The following is a 21,273-nucleotide window of genomic DNA, read 5'->3' as shown; positions in this document are numbered from 1 at the left end:
ATGCGCCACAGTACAAGCGAGATAATAACGGCACACGTCTAGCTACTCGACCAGTTCATCGAGGGCAAAGCCGCCGGTCACGCCGCGCTGCGCCCGAGGGATCGAGTCCACCCTCAGGCCGCCCCATATCCGGATCCAAGCTGGAGCTCGGAGGACCATATAAAATAGGAGCACGGTGAGAAATCTAGAGTAGAGAGTGAATAATAGAGGCAGAGCTGGGACTCTGGGAGCTGAGTTGTGCCTGTGTCAAGCTAGTCAAGTGTAACTTTATACTGTAATGTAAGTAGAAAGATTTGACCGAATCTTTATTATTAAAATTTTGGTTAGGCCTAGATCATTAAATATTCTTTCAAGGCAAAGGCAATTACAGGTCTATTCCAAAAGTAAGTTAGACTCCTCACCCCTGCCCCTGGAACGTTAATTACGGTAACTTCAGCCTACATTTTAACTTAAGACTTTATAGAGTTATTTACCATGTTTACTTAGGCCCGTATTCTGAAGTCGGGTTTCAGTTTTACTCACTCAGGTTTGAAGTTGCGGTTTAAGTATGGATAGCCAATTGGGTTAGAGTTCCATATGCACCCCCACTAAAATTGAAAATAAAAACATGGAGAAGGTTCAGAATTATATATCTAGCCCTAAAAACATATATGATGATGAGTGAAAATACATACCAAAATATGGCTTTATTCTGTCAAATTTCGAGCAGGATCTAGTGCGTGTAATTGTCCATGGACATCGGTTTATTTAGTCAGTAAAGGGTCTGTGAGTCAAGACTAGTCGAACTATCGGCTGATAATCGTTAAAATACCCCTTCCGGTATCAGCGCTTCTCGCTAGCATAGCGGAAAAGGTCTTGACTGCAGATAAAACGAGGTGAGTTTGAGTCCCATTGAACAAAAATGAAGGTAAGCAACAGTAAAAAAATGATAGAGAAATCTAAAGTGAATGAACCGGAAGTCTCAACAATCTTTTTAGTTTTGTTATTTTTGGAGGGGGGTGCATATGGATCTCTTTCCGCCAATTGTTTCATAAATCACTATTAGTAGAGATATCATGTTTCAGCTAATTTGGCATGTTTGGCTCTCAAATCTTTCATAATTGTCCAGGAAGTATAAATATATGATTGTCTTCACCATTAAAGGGAAAGTTCACCCTAACAAAAAGTTTATTGTAAAAATAGCAGAAAAAATAATGAAAAATATTGCCGAAGGTTTGAGAAAAATTCATCAAATAATTAAAAAGTTATTAGAATTTCAATTATTTGATTTGTGACGTCATATGCGAGCAGCATTCCTACATAGCGAATGGTAAAAAATCAATGAAATGTCATTTTCTCAGAAAATTGAAAATGTTTTTTACTGTACCTTTTGTATATCAATAGACAAATCATTTCACACCCGATCATGAATAGAAAACAAAATCAAGTCATCAGGAACCATATAAAATTTGAAATTCATGCGTTTTATATTACATAACACATTGGGCAGCTGCTCGTTTATGACGTCACAAATCCAAAACTTTGAACTCTAATAACTTTCTTACTCTTTAACGGATTTTCCTCAAACCTTCACCAATATTTTTTACTATTTTTTCTGCTATTTTTACAACAAAGTCTTCTTCAGGGTAAACTTCCCCTTTAAGAATCAGGAAAGAGCACAGTAAATATAAGAAACATACAACTTAATAAAAATTTTGACACTTTTGGCTTCCCATAAGTTTAGCACAGAGTTAGACCATGGTCTAAGTTAAACCTGACTTCAGAATACGGACCTTAGAGTCTACCTCAAGCGATTTCCTGCAGGTCTGCAGGCTCCACTCCACTTCAGTATCAGTGAAGTGGAGTGGAGCCTGCACGAACATCGCTCAAGATACTTCAGGCCTTAAATTTTTGTCATTTTTACTGCAAGGCCAGTTTGGCCTTGAAATACCTCATATTTTTTAGGGCACCAAGGCCAAAATCTTTGGCCATTTTTAGGCCATCAAAGGCCATTTTTTTCGGTACATCCTTTTTTTAGATGTCAAATGTACTTGATGTACCTTGTATTTTTTTTTCAAAGTGATTTTATCTTGCCTGCCATGACCAAAATTACTGTGTTGATATGCCATATTTCCATGTACTTTTGTGACCGTGGCACAAAATAAAAAAGGGAATCACTGAAAATAATTATAAAAGAAGAAAGAAATAAATAAATGAAGAAAGGGGAAAAAAAGAAAGAAAAGAAAAGGAAGGGAGGGTGAACAAATGGGTGAAATAATGAAGGAGAGAAAGAAAAGAGATGAATGGATAACAAAGAAAGAAAAATCAAGGGGGGAAATGAATCAAAGAAAATGAAGGAAAAAAATAAAAGTGAAAGGAAAGAAAGTTAGAATAAAAGAAGGATGAAACTATGAAAGAAATAAAGGAAAGAAAAAGAAAGGAAGGGATGATGAATGAATTTTTTAAAGACAAAAGGAGAGAAAGAACAAAAATGGAGGATGAATGAAGAATTGAAAGAAAGAAAATGTTTCCTTCATTCTTTGAGGAAAAAAAGAGAAAAACAGGAAGGGAGGGAGGAAGGAAGGAAGGGAATAGCAAAAAGGGGAAAAAGAAAATAAAGGATGAAAGAGAGGGAGGGGAGAATGAAAAAAGCAATAAAATAATTGAAGGAGAGAAAGAACAAAAGAAAAGGAAGAGGAAAAGGAAGCATAACAATTTTAAAGAAAGAAAGAATGAAGAAATAAAAGAAGAAATTTTTAACAAAAGAAGGAAAGTAAGAGAAAGAAGAAAAAAACAATTAGGGACATGTAAAGAAGGAAAGAATGAAGAAAATAGATTAACACAGAAAGGAAGGAAAACTAGGAAATGATAAGAAATAAAGATAGATGGAATGGACAAGAGAATTCAGAAAGAAGGAATGGAAAAAAAGAAAGATAAAAAGAAAAATCAGGAAGGTAGATGAGAAAGAATGAGGGAAAGGAAAAGAAAAGAAAGGAAAGAATATGCTTTGCACTCTTTTTTTTTGTATGTGTAGTACACGAAGGCCTTTTTTTCGGGGGGGGGGTGTTCAGGGGATTTAAATATATCATATCTTCATCTTGAATCAAATTTTGTTTTAAAAATTGTTTCAGTGCAATCCTTTGTTGTTAAATGATGATAGGCCTACTTCCCTGGTTACAGCATAGGAAATACATGAGGCCAACTGGTGATTCTGCCCCCATGTAAATCAAAATCGCCTGTTGTATTCTCCAAATTGAATGCTTTTGGGTGACCATCTTTTCTAAAATCTCCCCAAAATCTGCCATATATGTATTCAAGAAAGTTTAGAATAATGATTTTCTATGTACATCAGAACATACATGTAAATATCAATTGACAGAATTTGAGGGTAGGTAAATAATGAAAAATTTCCTTACAGTGCTCACTAAATACTTTTTGCACAAAAAGTAGCCCTTAAAAGAGAATATATCCCCCTAAGATTAGTTATTGCCCCAATGTGAAAAAAATAGCCCTTAGAAAGAAAATTTACTTCCCACCCTGCCTGATTACATGTACAATGCCCCCAAAAAACCCTGAACCCTGGTATTATTGATTTACAATTGATTTGTATCAGATAGATTGAAATGGCTGAAAGACATGGATTTCATGAGGCACATTTCACCTCCATACCCTGCCAAAGCAACGTCTATGGTCTTACATCCTTGGCATACCCTGGAGGAGTCGGTAAGGTGTTGGTTGCTCCACTCAAAGATAAAGTAGTCTCTCTAGAATACATGGCAGAGAGGGGCAAGACTGAGCTTCAACCTGTAGCCAAAGAAATCCACTTTGCAGGAATTCCAGGTATTTTAAATATCCTCCATTTATGATATCTTTGTTGGATGTGGGTGTGTACTTGTAAACCAATATAGGCCTATACAATACTTCATCTATTTTTAATCTCATCTAATATATTTTTCAATGTATTCATATTTTTTTGTTTGTTCCATATATGCAGGAATGGTTATATATATGCAGAAATGGAGATGTTTGCAATGTTGGACTTTTGAAATTGGAAAAACATTCAAAAGAAACAAAATGTTTTACTCTGCATACTAGATAGTAATCAGCATTTAATCATTTATATTTAAAGATTGTGTTATCATCATTAGTGTATAATTATAAAATGGTATATATTTTTTTATTTTTAACCAGTGCTGGTCTTCTTTATTTGAATAAAAATATATACACATACATGTATATACATGTGTATGTACACAAACAAAAGTTTTACAAGTTATTCAGTATTAAATTCCATTTGCTCATATTTATATACAAATTGTCCTTTCGTTTATGTCTCTCATTATATCTTTTTTCCAGAACATATATAAACATAATTTTCAAATCATAAAACTTCATCTTTTTCATTGTAACTAATGATATCTTGTGACCTCTGTAAATAGAATATAATGCATAATTCAACATCAAATTAATTTTTTTTTCTTTTCTTAAACCGTAAACAATATGCTGAGGCTTCAAACGAAAATTTTGAATAGACATTTTTCTTATGAGTGCTTCGACATATTTCCAAAACTTATCAACCTCTGTACACAACCAAAACAAATGTAATAAATCACTCAACTTATTGCATTCACTACAAATATCTGTGTTTCTTAAATTCCATTTTTTTAAGTTACAGAGAGTAGGTAATGAATCATACATAAAATTGAAATTCAAATGGGCTATTGTATTTTGAATATTTTTGAATTTCATTGTCCATGTAAACAACCAAGAATTCTTATTTTCTTCATCTAAAATTTTTCCAAAATAATTCGGCCCTTGATCTTTCAACATGTAATTGTAACATCTCTTGATAAATTTGTTTTACGCTAGAGTTACAATTAAGCAATGTATTTACAGATGGCAATGGCATACATGACTCATCATTCAAAATTGAATTTTTTAATTTTCTTAACAAAACAAAGTTATTTTCTTTTAGTTCTCTCCACATTTTTGGTATTGACATAAAACAACCTGCATATTCTGTCAACCACAGTCCAACTAAATTGACTAACCTTTCTTTTATCTCATTTACAGTAAGAAAGGTATTCTTAGATACCAGATCACCAATGAACAAAATATTTGACCGTATCCAGTTCCTAAATAGCAACATCCTTCCATTATGTCTGATATTGTTGTTAAACCATAACAATTCTTTGCAAGCTTCTGCACTTGAAATTACATTTTTCTTTTCCTTAAGCAATTTTTCTTTTTTTAAAGTAAAATAAGCATATAATATTTCACGATAAAACTTTGGAATCGTTTTCAATGACAAGATATATTGTGGATTACACTTACAATTTCTTAAAATAAAACTTCCACCTAATTAATCAAACCAATAATCAAACATCCATTTCCATTTTGATGTAGTGTCATCGAAATATTTGAAAAGCCATTTTAACTTAAAACTGTTTAACTGTATACCTAGATCTAACATATTTAATCCACCATTTGACAAATCACTAATTACCAAAGCTCTTTTTACTTTGTTAATTTTGGATCCCCAAAGAAAGTTCATTAGTTTGTCTATTTTTTAACCAGGTCATTTAGACAAAAAATAATTTGACCAGTGTATATAAATTTAGACAATATTAATGTTTTTAAGATAATTATCTTACCTTTATATGTAAGATTTTGTTGTTTACAAATGTTAAGCAATCTTTCTATTTTATTAATTTTATCCTTTGACCAATTAAGCTCGCAGCTCATGGATTCATGTCTGGTAAAAAATATCCCAAGGGCTTTAACATAATTCTCAGCCCATGGAATATTACTTATCATTACTAAAGGTTTATCTTTCCCCAACCACATGACTTGTGTTTTTTTCCTTGTTTAAAATAACACCTGAAACTTTTCCAAAATCTATTATATATGCTCTATGGCCTTGTTTCATGAATAATTATTTTGCCCCCAAAGTGTCATGTCGTCAGCTACCTGACATAACTTTATTTCTTTAGATTTTTTTCCAACACAAATTCCCTTTATATCCTTATCATTTCTGATTTTGTTGCTGACAAACTCAACAGCTAAGATAAAGAGTAGCAAAGATAAAATGATATATAATGATATAATTAATGTATAATTTCCAAGTATTATGACTTTTTCTTAAGATGATGCAGAGATAATCTCAATCGATTCTTACCAACGTCTTATGGAGGATGGTGGAGGGTACATCATTGGAATTACATTTACCAAGGTATGAACATGCTGTGATTATGTCTTATGATCTGAAGTGTTTAGAACATACAAGATCAAACTAAAGGATGATCAGATTTCACAAGCTGCCTTTCTTAAAATGTGCTGACAGTGTTTGATTCTCATTTTATTTTTAATTTTTTTCATTTTTATTTCAAATCCCTCCTTTTATCACTTTTATCACTGGTGAATTTCCTTTAATAACCCTAATTTTCATTTTTATGTGCATTTCATATTCTTACCACAATGACTTTTGCCAGGAATATGTAGCTTAACATTTCTCTTGATGTAAATTATTGGGAATTTAGGATAGCTCTAGACATATGAATAGATTTACTGGTAACATATCTTTTTACATTGCATTTTGCTTTTCCTGATAAATCAGAGGTATTCTGAAATGGCTGAATTAGATCAGTGAAGTTAATTTTAGTATTCAAATTGGAATGTTACTTTTTTGTTGTCTTTCATAAGGATGCAGAGACTGATCATCCTTCTCATATACTTAACCTTTATGCACCATGGGACAAAGGATCTGAGTATGTACTTGACAGTATAGCACGTGAGTATATATATTAAAGGTGGTTTCCAGTTGTGGTATGATCACAAATCAAATTCTAACAGAATCTATTTTTAAAAAATCACTAAGTGGCATGTGGTTTTGTTAAGATATGGGGTATTATTAAGTAAGGAAATTTGTCAATATAAGGTCATTTTGCAAGGTATCATTAATTAACATGTCTTGTTCATTTCTGCATGTGCAAAGTTAGACATACAAATTTTTGCTTTCTTTGTAAATTATTGCTCTCTGTGACTTTTTAAGTTTGGCTTGAAATGAGATGCTGCATTTTATCAAGTTCCTTCATATACTAGGAGAATCCTGGTGCAATTTTTTTTGTGACGACTTTTGAAATTATTTGTTTAGTTCATTGTGAGAAAAGCAAAGTACAGCTGACATGCTCATAAATCCTCCTTATTCTTTTTTGATCCAGAGTGTTGCTATTTATCTTTTAATTTTTTTAATGTTCATTACGCAGAGATGTGGACCAATATAGAGCTGGATTTCACCCCATACTATCTCTGTCACACCAAGTAAGAACAATGAGATGTTTTATTAGCAGACTGATTAATCTCGTAATGAGTTTAGTAACATTGTAATTATGTTTTTGATTTCCAAATAATCCAAACTTGATATATCTGTATCTCAGTCTGTCCTCAAACAATTTGTTCAGTTTTCTAGATTGGTTGATACTCATCACTTTAATATGCATTATCCTCCTTAGAGATAACAAGTTAAAATATTTGTTAATCAACTAGTGTAAAATGATGTATATTGATATTATTTTTTTGTATTAGATTTTAGATATTTGTTGTGAAGAATAAGAGCTATAACCCTTCTAATAATGAGTCATGTTAGCTTTAATTCAAACTCATATTGAGATTGATTTCAAATTTAAAAACAAAGAGAGTAATTTGAGTTTGATTTGAGTCTGTTACAACGTACTATTTGTAAAACAGGGCCCCGATCAGTTATTAAGTGTTTTGATGAAAACTTGAGATCAAAAGTTTAAATTGAAAAATTAGTGAATTTTTAACTGTCTGCTTCTGTTGCACATGATGACTAAACAAAGAGCAGGAATTTAACAACTGAATATGTTAAATAAGGCTCTAATTATGATAATATCTGATTCAAAACTGTTGGTTATGCCAATACCCTTCTCAGTGCAGATTACAAGTCTGACGTATCCCACCAGTGTTTGGATAAAATGTTTTCTTGCCCCACTTGTAATTGACTCATTGGTTCTCGATCTTCAGATTGACATCTCAAGTGATGAAATAATTATTTCATAGAAGAAATTAAAAAATCAGACCTCAAGACTTACCGGTACATCAATTGAATGAATAGTGAATTTACTTTGCATATTTTTCTCCTTAGTCCACCTCTCCCCCTTGGGATTACCGCTCTTGCCTTATGCTATAGTACAGTAAGCCCCTGGAAGTATGCACAGTGGGTTTTGCCTGTGTCTCAGTTTACATTAATTTTTAGGTTCATATCTCAGGAGTATTTTTTTCCTTTTTTTTTAATCATTATTAGAGAGAACCTTTGTTTAAATGCTAGATGAAAATACTTTGGTGAATGCCTAATCATATATAGTACAATACACCAATGTGCTATCACTATTATGATAGAAATTTATCATTAATAGCTTGTTTCCTTCTTATTGATAGAATTCTTGAAGATGGAGAACAAGAGATAGTCTTCCTTCTAACAGGGTCTGACAATCAAGTTCACCTATATAGGGAGGTATGTAATAACATGTGTGATGATTTATTTACAATGTATTTGTGATTCTGAAACCAGGAAATGAACAAAGGGGAATTGAGCAAAACAAATCTTTACCCTTTACCCTTAACATGTAAAAGTTATGGGGAGACTTTGATTAAGCCTAGGTGTTTTTAAGAGTAGCATTTATGTGAACGTAAATGACATTTACCCCCAAATTTATGAAACACCCCCTATTGTGTTTAAGAAGATTGGAGAGTCTCGTAAGCTCAAAGGATTGTATGTGTATCATATGAATCTGTTGGACATTTTCTTAAGTGAGTTTCTGTAGGTGTTTTTTTCTAATTTGGATTTGAAAATATATCTAATGTTTCATCTTTGTTATGAATAATCACAATAGTATTATCAATCTTAATGATTGATTTTCAAAATTTCTTTTAATTTTTGCTTTAAAGGAACTTGGTGGTCGATTCTCTGAACATCCAGTGACAAGTATTTTTCCTGAATTTAATGATTTACCATGTGTGTAAGTATACGCTGACTTAGGACCCCCCAAAAAATCGCAGAACCAGAAAATGTGTTTTTTAACTCATTTAATATTATCGTGGTCAGTAACATTTAACATTTATTAGTGTCATGAAGCTTTTTGATGAATGTGTATCATTGAAAACATGCAATTTTTTATGGTATTTTGATTTGAAAATATATGTATACAAACTAAAAAGTGATCATGTCAGACATTAAAATAAGATCCAGCTCTAGCTGACTGTATTTCAATTTAATTTTTCTTGATTGATTTTGCAGTGCATTATGGTTGGACAGTTGGAATCTCAAAGACTGCAGACGGTTGAGTGTTGTTGGATGTCGTAGTGGCTATATCAGACTTGTGTTAGTTAACACAAGAAATAATGGTATGTCAAATGCATTCAAGGAAAAAATTACTGATCAGGAATACTGATAGGTATTCTGATAGCCATGGTTTATTTAGTTAAACCTGGGTTAATGGTGTGCCAGTTGTCTACTCATTCACAAATTGGAAATTATTCGTATCCTACCAGAAAAAATTATCAAAAAGTAATTAAGTTTTGAAATGGGCAGATTAAGACAATGAAGTACAATAAATATACAAAATAATGAATTTTAATGAATTCTTTGGTACATTATACCTGCCATGAATAAGGAAGAATTGTTATAAAGTCAAGCATTCTATAGATGTGTGAGTTTAAATTCTAGTTTCAACTAAGGAAGAAATGTTATAAAGCCAAGCATTCTATAGATGTGTAGTTTAAATTCTAGTTTCAACTATAGGGTTAAACCTTTGCCTATTTATCAGATTACCACCCTTTATGCAAGTTAATTTATTTATTATCATTATTTAGATATTTGTTCTGGAACAATGATATATTTTTTTATGAGAAATAATTCCTTGAATGCTGTAAAATAATTTTCCATTGCACGATCACTGTGCAATTGAAAATATATGCATGCAGCCTAAAATGGATTTAAATTACTCAGGTGCCCGATGAAAATAAAAAATATCTGCATATTTTTGTTTTGTTTATATGAAAAAGTCTCTCAAGCAAGGAATGGTCTGAAAATTTCATGATATGATGATCTTTGTCAGTAACTTTCCAATTCCTAAATATGTAAAGTAAGTGCTCAAGTGACTATTATGATAAAAAGGCATTAAAAGAGAGAGGGCACTAGATTTGAATTCAAATTCCAACTGCTTGTGAATTGCCATAAAAATTTATGAAATGGGTAACACATGCATTTAAAGGACAAGTCCACCCTGACAAAAACTTAATTTGAATAAAAAGAGAAAAATTCAACAAGCATAATACTGAAAATGTTATCAAAATCGGATGTTAAATAAGAAAGTTATGACATTTCAAAGTTTCGCTGATTTTTAACAAAATAGTTATATGAACGAGCCAGTTACATCCAAATGAGAGAGTTGATGATGTCACTCACTCACTATTTCTTTTTTTTTTATTGCTTGAATTATGAAATATTTTTATTTTCTCGTCATTGTCAGGTGAAATGAAGTTTCATTCCTCCCTGAACACCTGGAATTCCACTATTTTAACATTTTGTGCTTCAGGCAAGGAGGTCCTAATTGTCAAATTCGTAAAAATTGAAATATTGTATAATTCAAACAATAAAAAACAAAAGAAATAGTGAGTGACATCATCGACTGTCTCATTTGGATTTAACTGGCTCGTTCATATAACTACTTTGTTAAAAATAAGCGAAACTTTGAAATGACATAACTTTCTTATTTTACATCCGATTTTGATGAAATTTTCAGCATTGTGCTTGTCTGATTTTTCTCTATTGATTCAAATCAACATTTTTCTGACTTGCTGGACTTGACCTTTAAAGACTACTATGTGTTTGCAATATTGTAACATTCAGAGATTCGAGTAACTGTGCCAAAGCCTTAGACAGGCTTTAAGCTTTAATCTTCAAAATTCCATATGTAAAATGATTATATTCATCTATCCATCGTCATGTGGCTTGAGTCTTCTTGATGTCAATATCCAGCTTGTTTGTGCTGCATCTTGATGAAGATGTTTTTTTATTCATCAGAGGTAATGAACCAATGGGAACTGAACCATGATAGTGCCATCACATGTTCACGTATCTTCACATCATCTACTCACATGGAATCAGCATTACCTTGGCTTGAGAGAAGAGAAGAAGGTATTCAAGAGAAAGAGGAGGAAGAAGATACTGTTGATGATACCATCTTAGATGATGATCTTAATCTTCTTATCACAAGTGCTGTGGAAGTTGCTGTTGTTTACAGGTAGATATGATAGTAATAATAATAATTATACTTGCTTATATAGCGCTTAATACTTACTTTGTCAGAAGCCTCTAAGCGCTCTACAGTACATGCAGCATAATTACCCTGGCTTTAGCAGTGCAGCTGTTACGCGCGCTGCGTTTCAAGGAATAAATTCCTGCCAGGTACCCATCTACCTCACCTGGGTTTAGTGCAGCACATTGTGGATCAATTTCTTGCTGAAGGAAATTACGCCATGGTTGGGATTCGAACCCATGACCCTCTGTTTCAGAGTCCGGAGACTAATCCACTGGGCCACAACACTCCATCATAGTAATGGATTCTTACGTTGCTAAGGCATTAAATTGCATGATATGATCAATCGCAGAATGTGGTGCTGAAGGTTATGAAGCAGTGAAATGAATGGCCTATGAACATGGGACTTAAAGAGAACCTTTATTATTTGGATCAATTGATTCTAATTCCAATGATAATTGTATTCTTCCGTTTGCTCTCCAGATATTCCATCCTTATGCCCTTATTCCACTACCTGTTTCATTATCTCAAGGAAATCACAATTTTGTTATTGAAGGGTAATTCATATGATGTCAAGTTGGTTGCGATAAAAGCAGAAACATTATTTAGATAATGTTGTGTCAATGAGAGTTTAACGAAAATTCATCAAAGTATGACAAAGGTTAATTTCTGAAGGTTTGATTGTTTAACATGTATTACCCAGTGAGTAGGAATATTTTGATATTACTGTCATATCGATCCATCCTAATGTTCACACAGTTGTTTTCCACTTGCTTGCAGCACAGTTTTCATTTATTGTGGATGCATTATGTAACATTGTAAAAACAAGTAATCAATCAATAATTTGAATCCAAGCCTCTGTATGTGATGGGAAGCCAAAGGAAGTAAGCACAATAAGTCTGCAGCACTAATCTCCCCTGAAAAGGAATGCAGGAAGTGATAACAATAGCTTTCTCATACTTACCATTTCACTCCTATTATCACAGAAATGTAGCAATTTATATGTACCTGTGTCAACTATTCAGTGTTACTTAATGTAAAATACATACAAATAATTTTTTTTCAGTATTTATAACCCACACATTTTCAAGTAATTTTGAAATACATTTACCATATTTTTATAAAAAGTGCTAGTTGCATGTATTGGCTATGACATGGCATGTGTATAAAGGAAAAACAAAAAGTCTTAACAATGGAATGGAACTGTACAGGTTGATTTTTCCTTAAAAAAATGGTGTTATAAAATTGTAACCTGTTAAATTAAAAAAAAATTATGCTCTTGTCTCATACTCCTTGATAAATCTTCACATAAAAAAATCATGGCCCTGGGCAAAAAATAGATAATGATGATTAGATTGTTCATTCTCTTGTCAATTTTATTGTCAAATTCAATTTAGATAAGCTTTGTCAATTCTATTTTTTTTCTAGGAATGTATTGAAAGAAGGATTCCAAAATCAGACAGTGCTGCCGCAAAGTGACTTGTTTGATTGTGCGCTATGTACATGTGTAGCAGATTTAGACTGGGATGGTCAGAATGAACTTCTTATAGGCACCTATGGACAGGTAGGTCTATTGTTCTGATGATCACATGACATCACTTTACGGTCATCTTTGCTGACCAATATAATAAAAATAGTACAATTTATAGAACACAATGAATGCACTCTGCAGTGTTCAAGGTACTAGTCATTATTACCCTACTTCAAGGAATTCCTGCTAGGTACTCATTTACTACATCTGTGTTAACTGCAGCACAATATGGATAGATTTCTTGCTGTGCTGTAGGAAATATTGCCATGGCTGAGAACCAACAACCCTCTCATTGAAAGGCAAGAGTGATGAAAAACCACTAGACCACAACAGTGATTAATTGATCATAACAATGACTGATGCACAACATTGTGCTCTTTTATAATGCATGTAGATTTTTTTTTATTAGATCATTGCTGGATTAATTTTAAAAGTTAATACAGATATCAATCATGATAAAATTATCAATCTAAAATCTTGTTTTGTAAGTGTAGCAAATCATGTCAGGGAAAGGATTGTGGCATAACAATAACGCCTTGCAATTTTTGCAATTTTTTGTCTTACCTGAACAAAGTTCAGCAGAGACCTAGTAGTCACTTTTTCTGTTGGTTAGTTAGTACGTTGGTCTGTTACAAAAATGTTTTTGTTCAACTTGCTCTCTTTTCTTTATTTCTGCATCAATTATGTTCACACTAAGAATATTTTCATCTAAATAGAGTAAAATTCACAGAGCAATATATTGAAAATTTCATCAAAATTGGATGACAAATAACAAAGTCATTGAATTTTAAAGCTTAGCAATATTTTGTAAATACAGTTATTTGCACGTCTTTATGAATATTCATTAAGTGGGCTGATGATGTCACATCCTCACATTCGATTTTCTTATGTTATTACATGAAATCCTAATTATATCATTTTTTCATACATGGGTAAATGATGTGTCTCCATCATGATGAAATAAGTTGCAGCAATGAATATTTTTTGCACCTATCAGTTGTCAATCCAATTGTTTTAGCACTTGGAAGAACAAATTTTAATATACCTTATTTCAAATACAAAAGAACAACTTTCTCAGCCCTAATGAATATTCATGAAGACGTGCCTAGAACTGTTTCACTGGAAAAAGGCAATATTTCAAATTCAATAACTTTGTTATTTGTTATCTGATTTTCATCAAATTTTAAGCATATTGCTCTGTGAATTTTACTCTATTTATTGACATATGAATATCTTCAGACTGGAGCATTCCTTTAAATACTCCTTGAGAGCCAGACACTTTGTCATATTAACCACAAGCAGAGATGAACAACTTCCAGAGTATTCTGCTTATAGTTGATGTGCATAAGGTGACACGACTTTTGCTCCTGCGACATTTTCTCTTGGCTTGATTTCATCTAAAATGTAGTTTGCAATAGGGTTTTCTGTTAGGGTTAGGTTTCAGGTAGGGTATAGCGTTCAACCCAAGGTTGAAGTTGGTCATTTCATTAGTTTGTGGAATTTAGAGTAGAGCAATTGCAGCGGGTGCAAATGTCATGGAACCATACGTTTGTGGGATTGTTGATGGTTCATTTCTGTTCAAATGCAATTCAAGAGTATCTGAAAATTGTTTTCAAGTCGACTAGTATCATTTCATGATATTTTTATTGATATTTCTATTCACTGAATTTTCTTTCACAGGCACTTTTGGCTTACAAGTACATTCCACCTGAAAGTGCCATTATACCATCTACCAATGGACAAGCTAAATCAGATAACAGTCTTCCTGAGGAGAAACCAACCAATGAAGAGGAAGGTGAAGGTGAAGGAGGAGGAGGAGGAGGTGGTGGAGGAAGAAAAAATGGTCATTATGAGTTGCTCTGGTCTAGAAGCTTTGCCCATCCGCTTTTAGCCTTAAATCATTTTGATCTCACTGGTGATGGATTAAAAGAGGTCATTGTACTATCAACCAGAGGACTCCATGTTCTTCAGGTTGGTATGGTAGCTTCGAAAGTGTAATGTGAACATGAAAAACAATTGGTATTATAACTAATATTATGCTCATATAATAGAACTATGGTTTCAAAAATAAATTTCTGACAACTTAAAATATACACATCCAACCAAATATCAATTCAAGCTCTCTAAAAATGATTCTTTATGGATCACTTTTTTTTCTATTTCATTAAAAATATTCATTTACTTTCTTAGTATCATGCCTCAAGTAGTCCATGAAGGAAATTAAAAGTGGAGAATAATAATTGTCAGATGTACAAAGATGTTTATTATGTTGAAAAGTTATCTAAATTTTTAAGGATATTCAATAATCAATGCTTGGGTCAAGAGGGGTTTTTTGGGGGGGTCTTGTTTTGTTTTAATTACAATGAAAACTACATTAGATGTGGTAAAGACAATTCATGCAATACAAATTAAACCTGTGAAATTACTTTTGGTTGCATTCATCAAATAATATTGCTTCTAAACAGGTGAAATTGAAGAAGATGACACAGTTCTTGTTCTTGAAAATCACCTCATATCATATAGTAAGTCATAGAAGAGTGGAAAAGAGTTTAAGATATTATGAAAACAAATTTACATTGTATGATTATGTACTTTGCTTTCAAATATTTTATTTTTGCTTCTGATGACATTACGCTTTCTCATGCTATCATTGTTTATTCTACAGCACAATCTTGACAAGGCTGCACAGAGGTGTTTAGAGGCATTGAAAGACCTGAATGGAGATGCCCCAACTTGATGGGATGTATTCCAACAATTACCACTGTCATTTCAATATTAATGCATTATTGAGATGAATCTTGGCTGTCAAGAAGAAACAAGACTTTAGGCCAAGAACAATCATTGAGTGCCTGTTGTATGGAGAGATATACATGGAATGGAGTGAACATTGTTACGCATGGATGAGCATTGGAAATGACTATATGATCCTCCTTGATGTCCACTAATGTACAACACAACTAGCCAAGTGCTTTTGCACAACATTGCTAATGGCCAGAGTCCTGATCAGAATGCTGCATACTCTTATTTTTCTTTTTAAACCATTTCTCAAGCATGGATGGGCTAAAAAATTCAGGATATAATCTTTATTTGAAGCAATCACTAGTGCATATAACATGGAGATATCGGGTCACTTCTGTGGCCATCATACATTATCCATATTTCCAAATTAGTCTTTACTTTGATTACATTGACCATTAAACCCAAAACTGTAGCGGAAGGTGGGGTAAGTTGAGCATAGGGGCAAGTTGAGCCACCAGCCCCAGGCCAATAATGAATGAGTCAGACATTGTGGTGGTGTCATGTATTGATGACCCATTTCCTAACCCTAACCCCACCACATTGTTTTCAACTTTGAAACAAACATTACCTTTTCAGAGGGAAAACTACAAATTTCAGCAAAAAAGTAAAAAAGGGTGTGAAATAGACAAGTTCTTTTTAAACACACACAAGAACAATATTGGTAGTCCAGGTATGGATCTTCATTATTGTCATAGTCTTTTGCATGATGGATGCATATTAAATGTGTGGATGCGAAATAGTCGCATTAAGTTCGGACTGGGGTAAAGTTGAGCCATGGAAATTCTTATGGTAATGTATATGAAAAAAAACCTTAACATGCCATCGATATGTATGCAGAAAGGAGCAAATTTACATGACTGGTTTTAGAGGATGTTAGTATTTACAATGTACAGAGAATTAGCAAGTGAAAAGACTTTAAATAAAAAATTGACATGCTGGTTCTTCCCCCATATATTTTTGATATAGTTTTTGTTGCTCAACTTACCCCAGAAGCTGACTCAACTTACCCCCACAGATGCGGCAAGTTGAGCCATTTGACACCTCTTTTTTCAAAGGTGGCAATAACTTTCATTGTTGGGATAGAAAGTTATATATAGTTGAAAAATATTTCAGAAGAATTAAATTTTAAGGCAAAGTACTTATTTCTACAAGATTATTAATCACATCAATTCTAACATGCAAAAAGCAAAAAGTTTCACAACTTACACGCCTTCCCCTAACCTTTCATAATTTTATGAGACTTGACACACGTTTCTTGAAAGACCTTTCCATGTCTCAATTAGGGAGACAACTCCAAACACAGGATGTCAACTTGATGTGGGATGCATGGAGTTTGTAGAATCTTGTGATATAAATGCCCTAGTATACTAACTACGAGAGTAAGGGGGCAAAAGACACCTTGGGTAAACAATGAGTATACAGGAAATCATTTTTCTTTACAAATGTGAGTAGCATTTTGGGTCATAAGAAAAAGGCTCTCAACTAAGTAATGTACAGTCCTATGTAAAAATATGCTATACAAAAGCATAGCAGTCTTTCAAAAATGAGGAGCAAATTGCGATTTGATACCAGGAAAATCATTCCCTGGTATATCCACTTTTCCTACAAATGGGATAGGCTGAATAGAAGGGTGGAAGGTAGTGGATTGAGTATTCATTGGCAACAAGGCCGTTTTTTCAGGAATCATCAATTATAGACATAGATTATAGACATGATGTGACAAATATAATTGAGTATAAACGAAACCCTGCACAATTGTGAAAAATCTTGAAAGGTCTCAGTGGCAGAAATACCCTTTCTTCCATTGAAAGACTTAGAGTAAATGATGAATACATTCATGAACCACTCGAGCTAGCAAACAAACTTAACCAATCATTGCAAATTTAGGTGTAATATCTGAGGGTGCCCCTCAACATTATGATGATGGTAACTTGCATTGTGTCCTTTGTAACCATAATTTTTCATTCATGGACATCAACTTTCAGCGTGTACTAGAGACTCTAAAAACACTGGACATTAGAAAGGCAACAGGAATAGATGGATTAGACCCTAAATTGCTCAAAAAAAGCCACCCCAATTATATCTGAACAAATGACTCAGATTTTCAATGTCTCTCTTCAAACAAGGCAAATACCAAATAAATGGAAGACTGCTAATATCACACCTATATACAAAAGAGTGATAGACATGATCCCAAACATTATCGACCCATATATGTTATTCCAATCATAATGAAGGTACTCAAAAGAGTGGTTCATTATCAACGTCATGCCCATTTAAATGATAATTATATGTTTGTAAAACAACAATCTGGTTTTAGGAAAAAAAATATTCGACAAAGGGTGTGTTCATGCTTCCATTGCGAGGACAAAATCAACGTTTTCAAACTCCGATTCAAAACGCCGATCGTAAACGTGGTTCTGGGAGTGCTGTTTATGCTTAAATTTCTGAGGCGAAATCACGATCTCCAGCTGGCTTCGAGGTCAAATTGGGCGCGCCTTCTTTTTTTCGAAAGTTTTTTCCAAGTGTTGTTATTACGTGAGATAAGATGTATTTGCCTGCGGATTTTCATCTCACCGGAAGCAAGTACCAAATGACGTCATTTAAACATGTTTACGATCGTCGTTCTGTTTACACTTCCCCAGAAAGCCTGATTCTGGTCAAACGACGTTTACAAACGCACCTTTTTGTGAGTTTACGATCGGCGTTTTGAAACAGCGTTTAAATGAAAGTAAGCATCGACGCAACCATGTTTTGGACTAATCACATTTGGAAACGCTGATTCTGGCCTGAAAAGTGGAAGCATAAACATGGCCAAATACTGTACTCGCCTATATAATCTGCTGAAGCAAATAGACCAAGGCCATCTAACAGGTGTTGTGTATCTTGACCTGAAAAAGGCCTTTGATTCCGCCAGTCACGAATTGTTGCTAAAGAAACTTTCTTTTTATGGTGTTAATGACAGAGAGCTTACTTGGATTCGATCAAACTCATGTATCTGGAAGAACCCAACATACAATTGTCAAAGGGACCTTATCTGACATTATCTGATATTACTTGTGTCCAGACGGGTGTTTGTGTAAGGTTCGATAATCGGGTCTCTATTGTTTTTGGTTATGGTGAATGATCGATTATCGGGCCTCTACTGTTTTCGGTTATGGTGAATGATTTACCCAGCATTCTAGATATGTGTCACATGATGTATGCTGATGACACTGTACTGTATTGTAGTGCTGAAATAATCAAAGATATTGAATTGGTATTGAATAAATAGCTTGAACTTGTGAATAAATAGCTATTAAACACAAAACCATCTGAGGCTAAATTTATCTAAAATGCAATACAAGATTTTTGGATCTCCCAGGAAACTAAAAACCTGTGATGACATTAACCTAGTTGTTAAAACCATGTTCTTGAAAGAGTCAACTTTTATAAATATCTTCAACAGCAAATTTTCAAAAAACTTTGATACATTTACACATTATTTTTCATAGGTAGATAGTCCAATAGGTCCTCTGTCCAATTATATCACTTAGGTGATCTAACTCTCATGCATGACTGAGCATGATTCAACTTGGTGAATGGGTGGGAAATCATCACTGTGGCAAGTTAGAGTTGCACTTTGATTGGAAATTCATCAATCAAATGACATAGGAAATGTCTGATTTATTACAAGCATAGCATAGGGATGTGTACCCTCGACATGACCGCCATTCCTTTCGATGCAAAGCTCGCTACGCCTCCTTATGTCCCTGACAGCACGCCTGACCATTCCCTGATCTTGTCGTAATCGGTTCACTTCACGTGTAATCCGTTGCCTCAGCTCCTGAATCGTGGCCGTTGGGGTTTGGAACACTTTTCATTTAAGAGACCCCAAAGAAAGAAATTGCATGGTGTCAGATCTGGTGAACGTGCAGGCCACTCAACTGGGAAATGAAAAGCAATGATGCGATTGCCCAAGAGTTCAGTCAAACGATTCCTCTGTTGAAGTTGGGTTTACTTTTTGTAGAGACACGCTGTATACTCTTATATACATGTATGTATGTATTTTGTTTACTTGTTTCCAGGGCCCCCAAGAAAAACAGTGCTTAGTCAACTGACAGGGTTACCCTGGGTAAACAAAATCAAATAAATGAATTAATAAATAAATATGATGTTGCTATCGATATGAATATTGCCCTCTATCTTCGTCTTTACGTCTATATGTGTATTATGATGGAATAAACCCATTCATAGACTTCACTCTTTCGTAGAATGTAGGCATAAATATATAAATATATAGTAAATAGTGGTAGTAAAATACGAGCTGTGATTGGCTGGATTTGTACCACGTGACCTCCCTTCAAAAAGTTATATTGTACATATGTACAATATAACTTTCGATTTTTGGATGGCAAAATCCATGATGGGGGGCTTAGATTGAGGGATCTATTTACTATAATAAATAGTGAACGTTCTATCATACAATATTACTGGACTATATGAACTCCAAATATAAAATTATCCCTCGTGCAAGCCTATTTCACCTCGGCCTTCTGCCTCGTTGAAATAAACCTGCACTCGGGATAATTTTATATTTGTCGTACATATAATCCAGTATATTGTACAATAGATTGTACACTATTTATATATATATACTTGAGGCGATCTTCAGGCAGACTGACGTTATTGGCTATTTGTGTGTGGTGCGGCGGGTCAATTTGACGCTTCGGTGGTTTTCACCCGGAGGGGCCACTTACATTGACGAGTGGATACCATGCGCGACCCAAAAAACACGTAAAAAGGATGTCTTTTTCACGATAGGACACGTTACGTACGTAACGTGATAAGGGTGTCAAAAACACAAAAATAAGGAAAAAAGGGTATCTATTTCGCATGGAAAATTACGTGTTTAGGCTCGAATTTGCGGGGATGATAAAACAAAATTAAAATGTTTTATAAAGGATGTTCTTTTTGCCCCAACACTTCGTGTTTAGAGTCTGATTTGCGCGAGGTGTAGAAGGTGGGGTCGCCGACCAAATAAGGTAAAGCCGACGACCGAAGGACCCGTAACAATATAGGCATCCCTGTACTTGTTTAGGGGTTCATTTCAGAAATATTTGCCAAGAGTATCGTTTTGTTCCCAATACTTGTTAAGGGTAGGGTTTCACACGCCAATACGTGTTAAGGGGTGCATTTTCAGAATATGGAAATTACGTGTTTAGGGTGCTTTTCGAGACCCCATGGTCGCGCATGGTATCCACTCGTGAATGGAAGTGGCCCCCCCGGGGTTTTCACTGGTTTCCCACAGAAGCTAACTTATGGTAACAAAAGACTTAATGCATGGCTGATCGTCAACAAAACGGAGTGTCGAGTGAGTTTGAACGCTAGCCTGTGAAACCTCTTCATTTTATGAAATTATTGAAATTCAAGCCTTATTTCAAATAACCAGAACTTTGTTATTTCTTGACCATTTTCTGTAATTGAGGTATCAAATCAAAGAGCAGATATTGAACTTTTTAATAATATGTTTGTTTTTTTTAAACCGAGATACGGCCCACCAAGTGACTTTTTGGTATCCCCTTTTCAAATTGTTTTTGCTCACTCATGCGTGAATGAGAAATAATTAAGTAATTTCAGATGAAA

The 21,273-nt window shown here is 33.9% G+C and overlaps 1 protein-coding gene across 4 annotated transcripts; it reads left to right on the top strand.

Annotated features, from left to right (window-relative positions):
- The first annotated feature begins 22 nt into the window (after positions 1–22).
- Positions 23–16,977, top strand: LOC121419230 (KICSTOR complex protein kaptin-like). 4 transcript variants are annotated; one of them, XM_041613600.1, is made up of 12 exons: positions 23–175; positions 3,597–3,819; positions 6,126–6,211; positions 6,682–6,769; positions 7,245–7,299; positions 8,437–8,512; positions 8,947–9,017; positions 9,296–9,402; positions 11,084–11,303; positions 12,747–12,882; positions 14,530–14,820; positions 15,515–16,977. In XM_041613600.1, the coding sequence occupies exons 2-12, from the start codon at positions 3,603–3,605 to the stop codon at positions 15,584–15,586; spliced, it is 1,419 nt and encodes a 472-aa protein (XP_041469534.1). In that variant the 5' UTR covers positions 23–175; positions 3,597–3,602; the 3' UTR covers positions 15,587–16,977. The 4 variants fall into 4 exon arrangements, with proteins under 4 accessions (XP_041469534.1, XP_041469535.1, XP_041469532.1 ...); XM_041613601.1 differs by having other exon boundaries at positions 3,593–3,819; XM_041613598.1 differs by having other exon boundaries at positions 23–279.
- Positions 16,978–21,273: the final 4,296 nt, after the last annotated feature.

The sequence above is a fragment of the Lytechinus variegatus genome, chromosome 7 (assembly GCF_018143015.1).
Source record: "Lytechinus variegatus isolate NC3 chromosome 7, Lvar_3.0, whole genome shotgun sequence".
Lineage (NCBI taxonomy): Eukaryota > Metazoa > Echinodermata > Echinoidea > Temnopleuroida > Toxopneustidae > Lytechinus > Lytechinus variegatus.
This window is presented reverse-complemented; position numbering and strand designations above follow the sequence as displayed.

What these genes read in the sequence shown, in the direction of transcription:
- LOC121419230 (XM_041613600.1), top strand. Translation starts at nt 3,603, where the DNA reads ATGGCTGAAAGACATGGATTTCATGAGGCACATTTCACCTCCATACCC. An exon ending in TTATAGGCACCTATGGACAG is followed by an intron (nt 12,883 to 14,529) that starts GTAGGTCTATTG and finishes TTTCTTTCACAG; the next exon opens with GCACTTTTGGCTTACAAGTA. An exon ending in GAGGACTCCATGTTCTTCAG is followed by an intron (nt 14,821 to 15,514) that starts GTTGGTATGGTA and finishes TTTATTCTACAG; the next exon opens with CACAATCTTGACAAGGCTGC.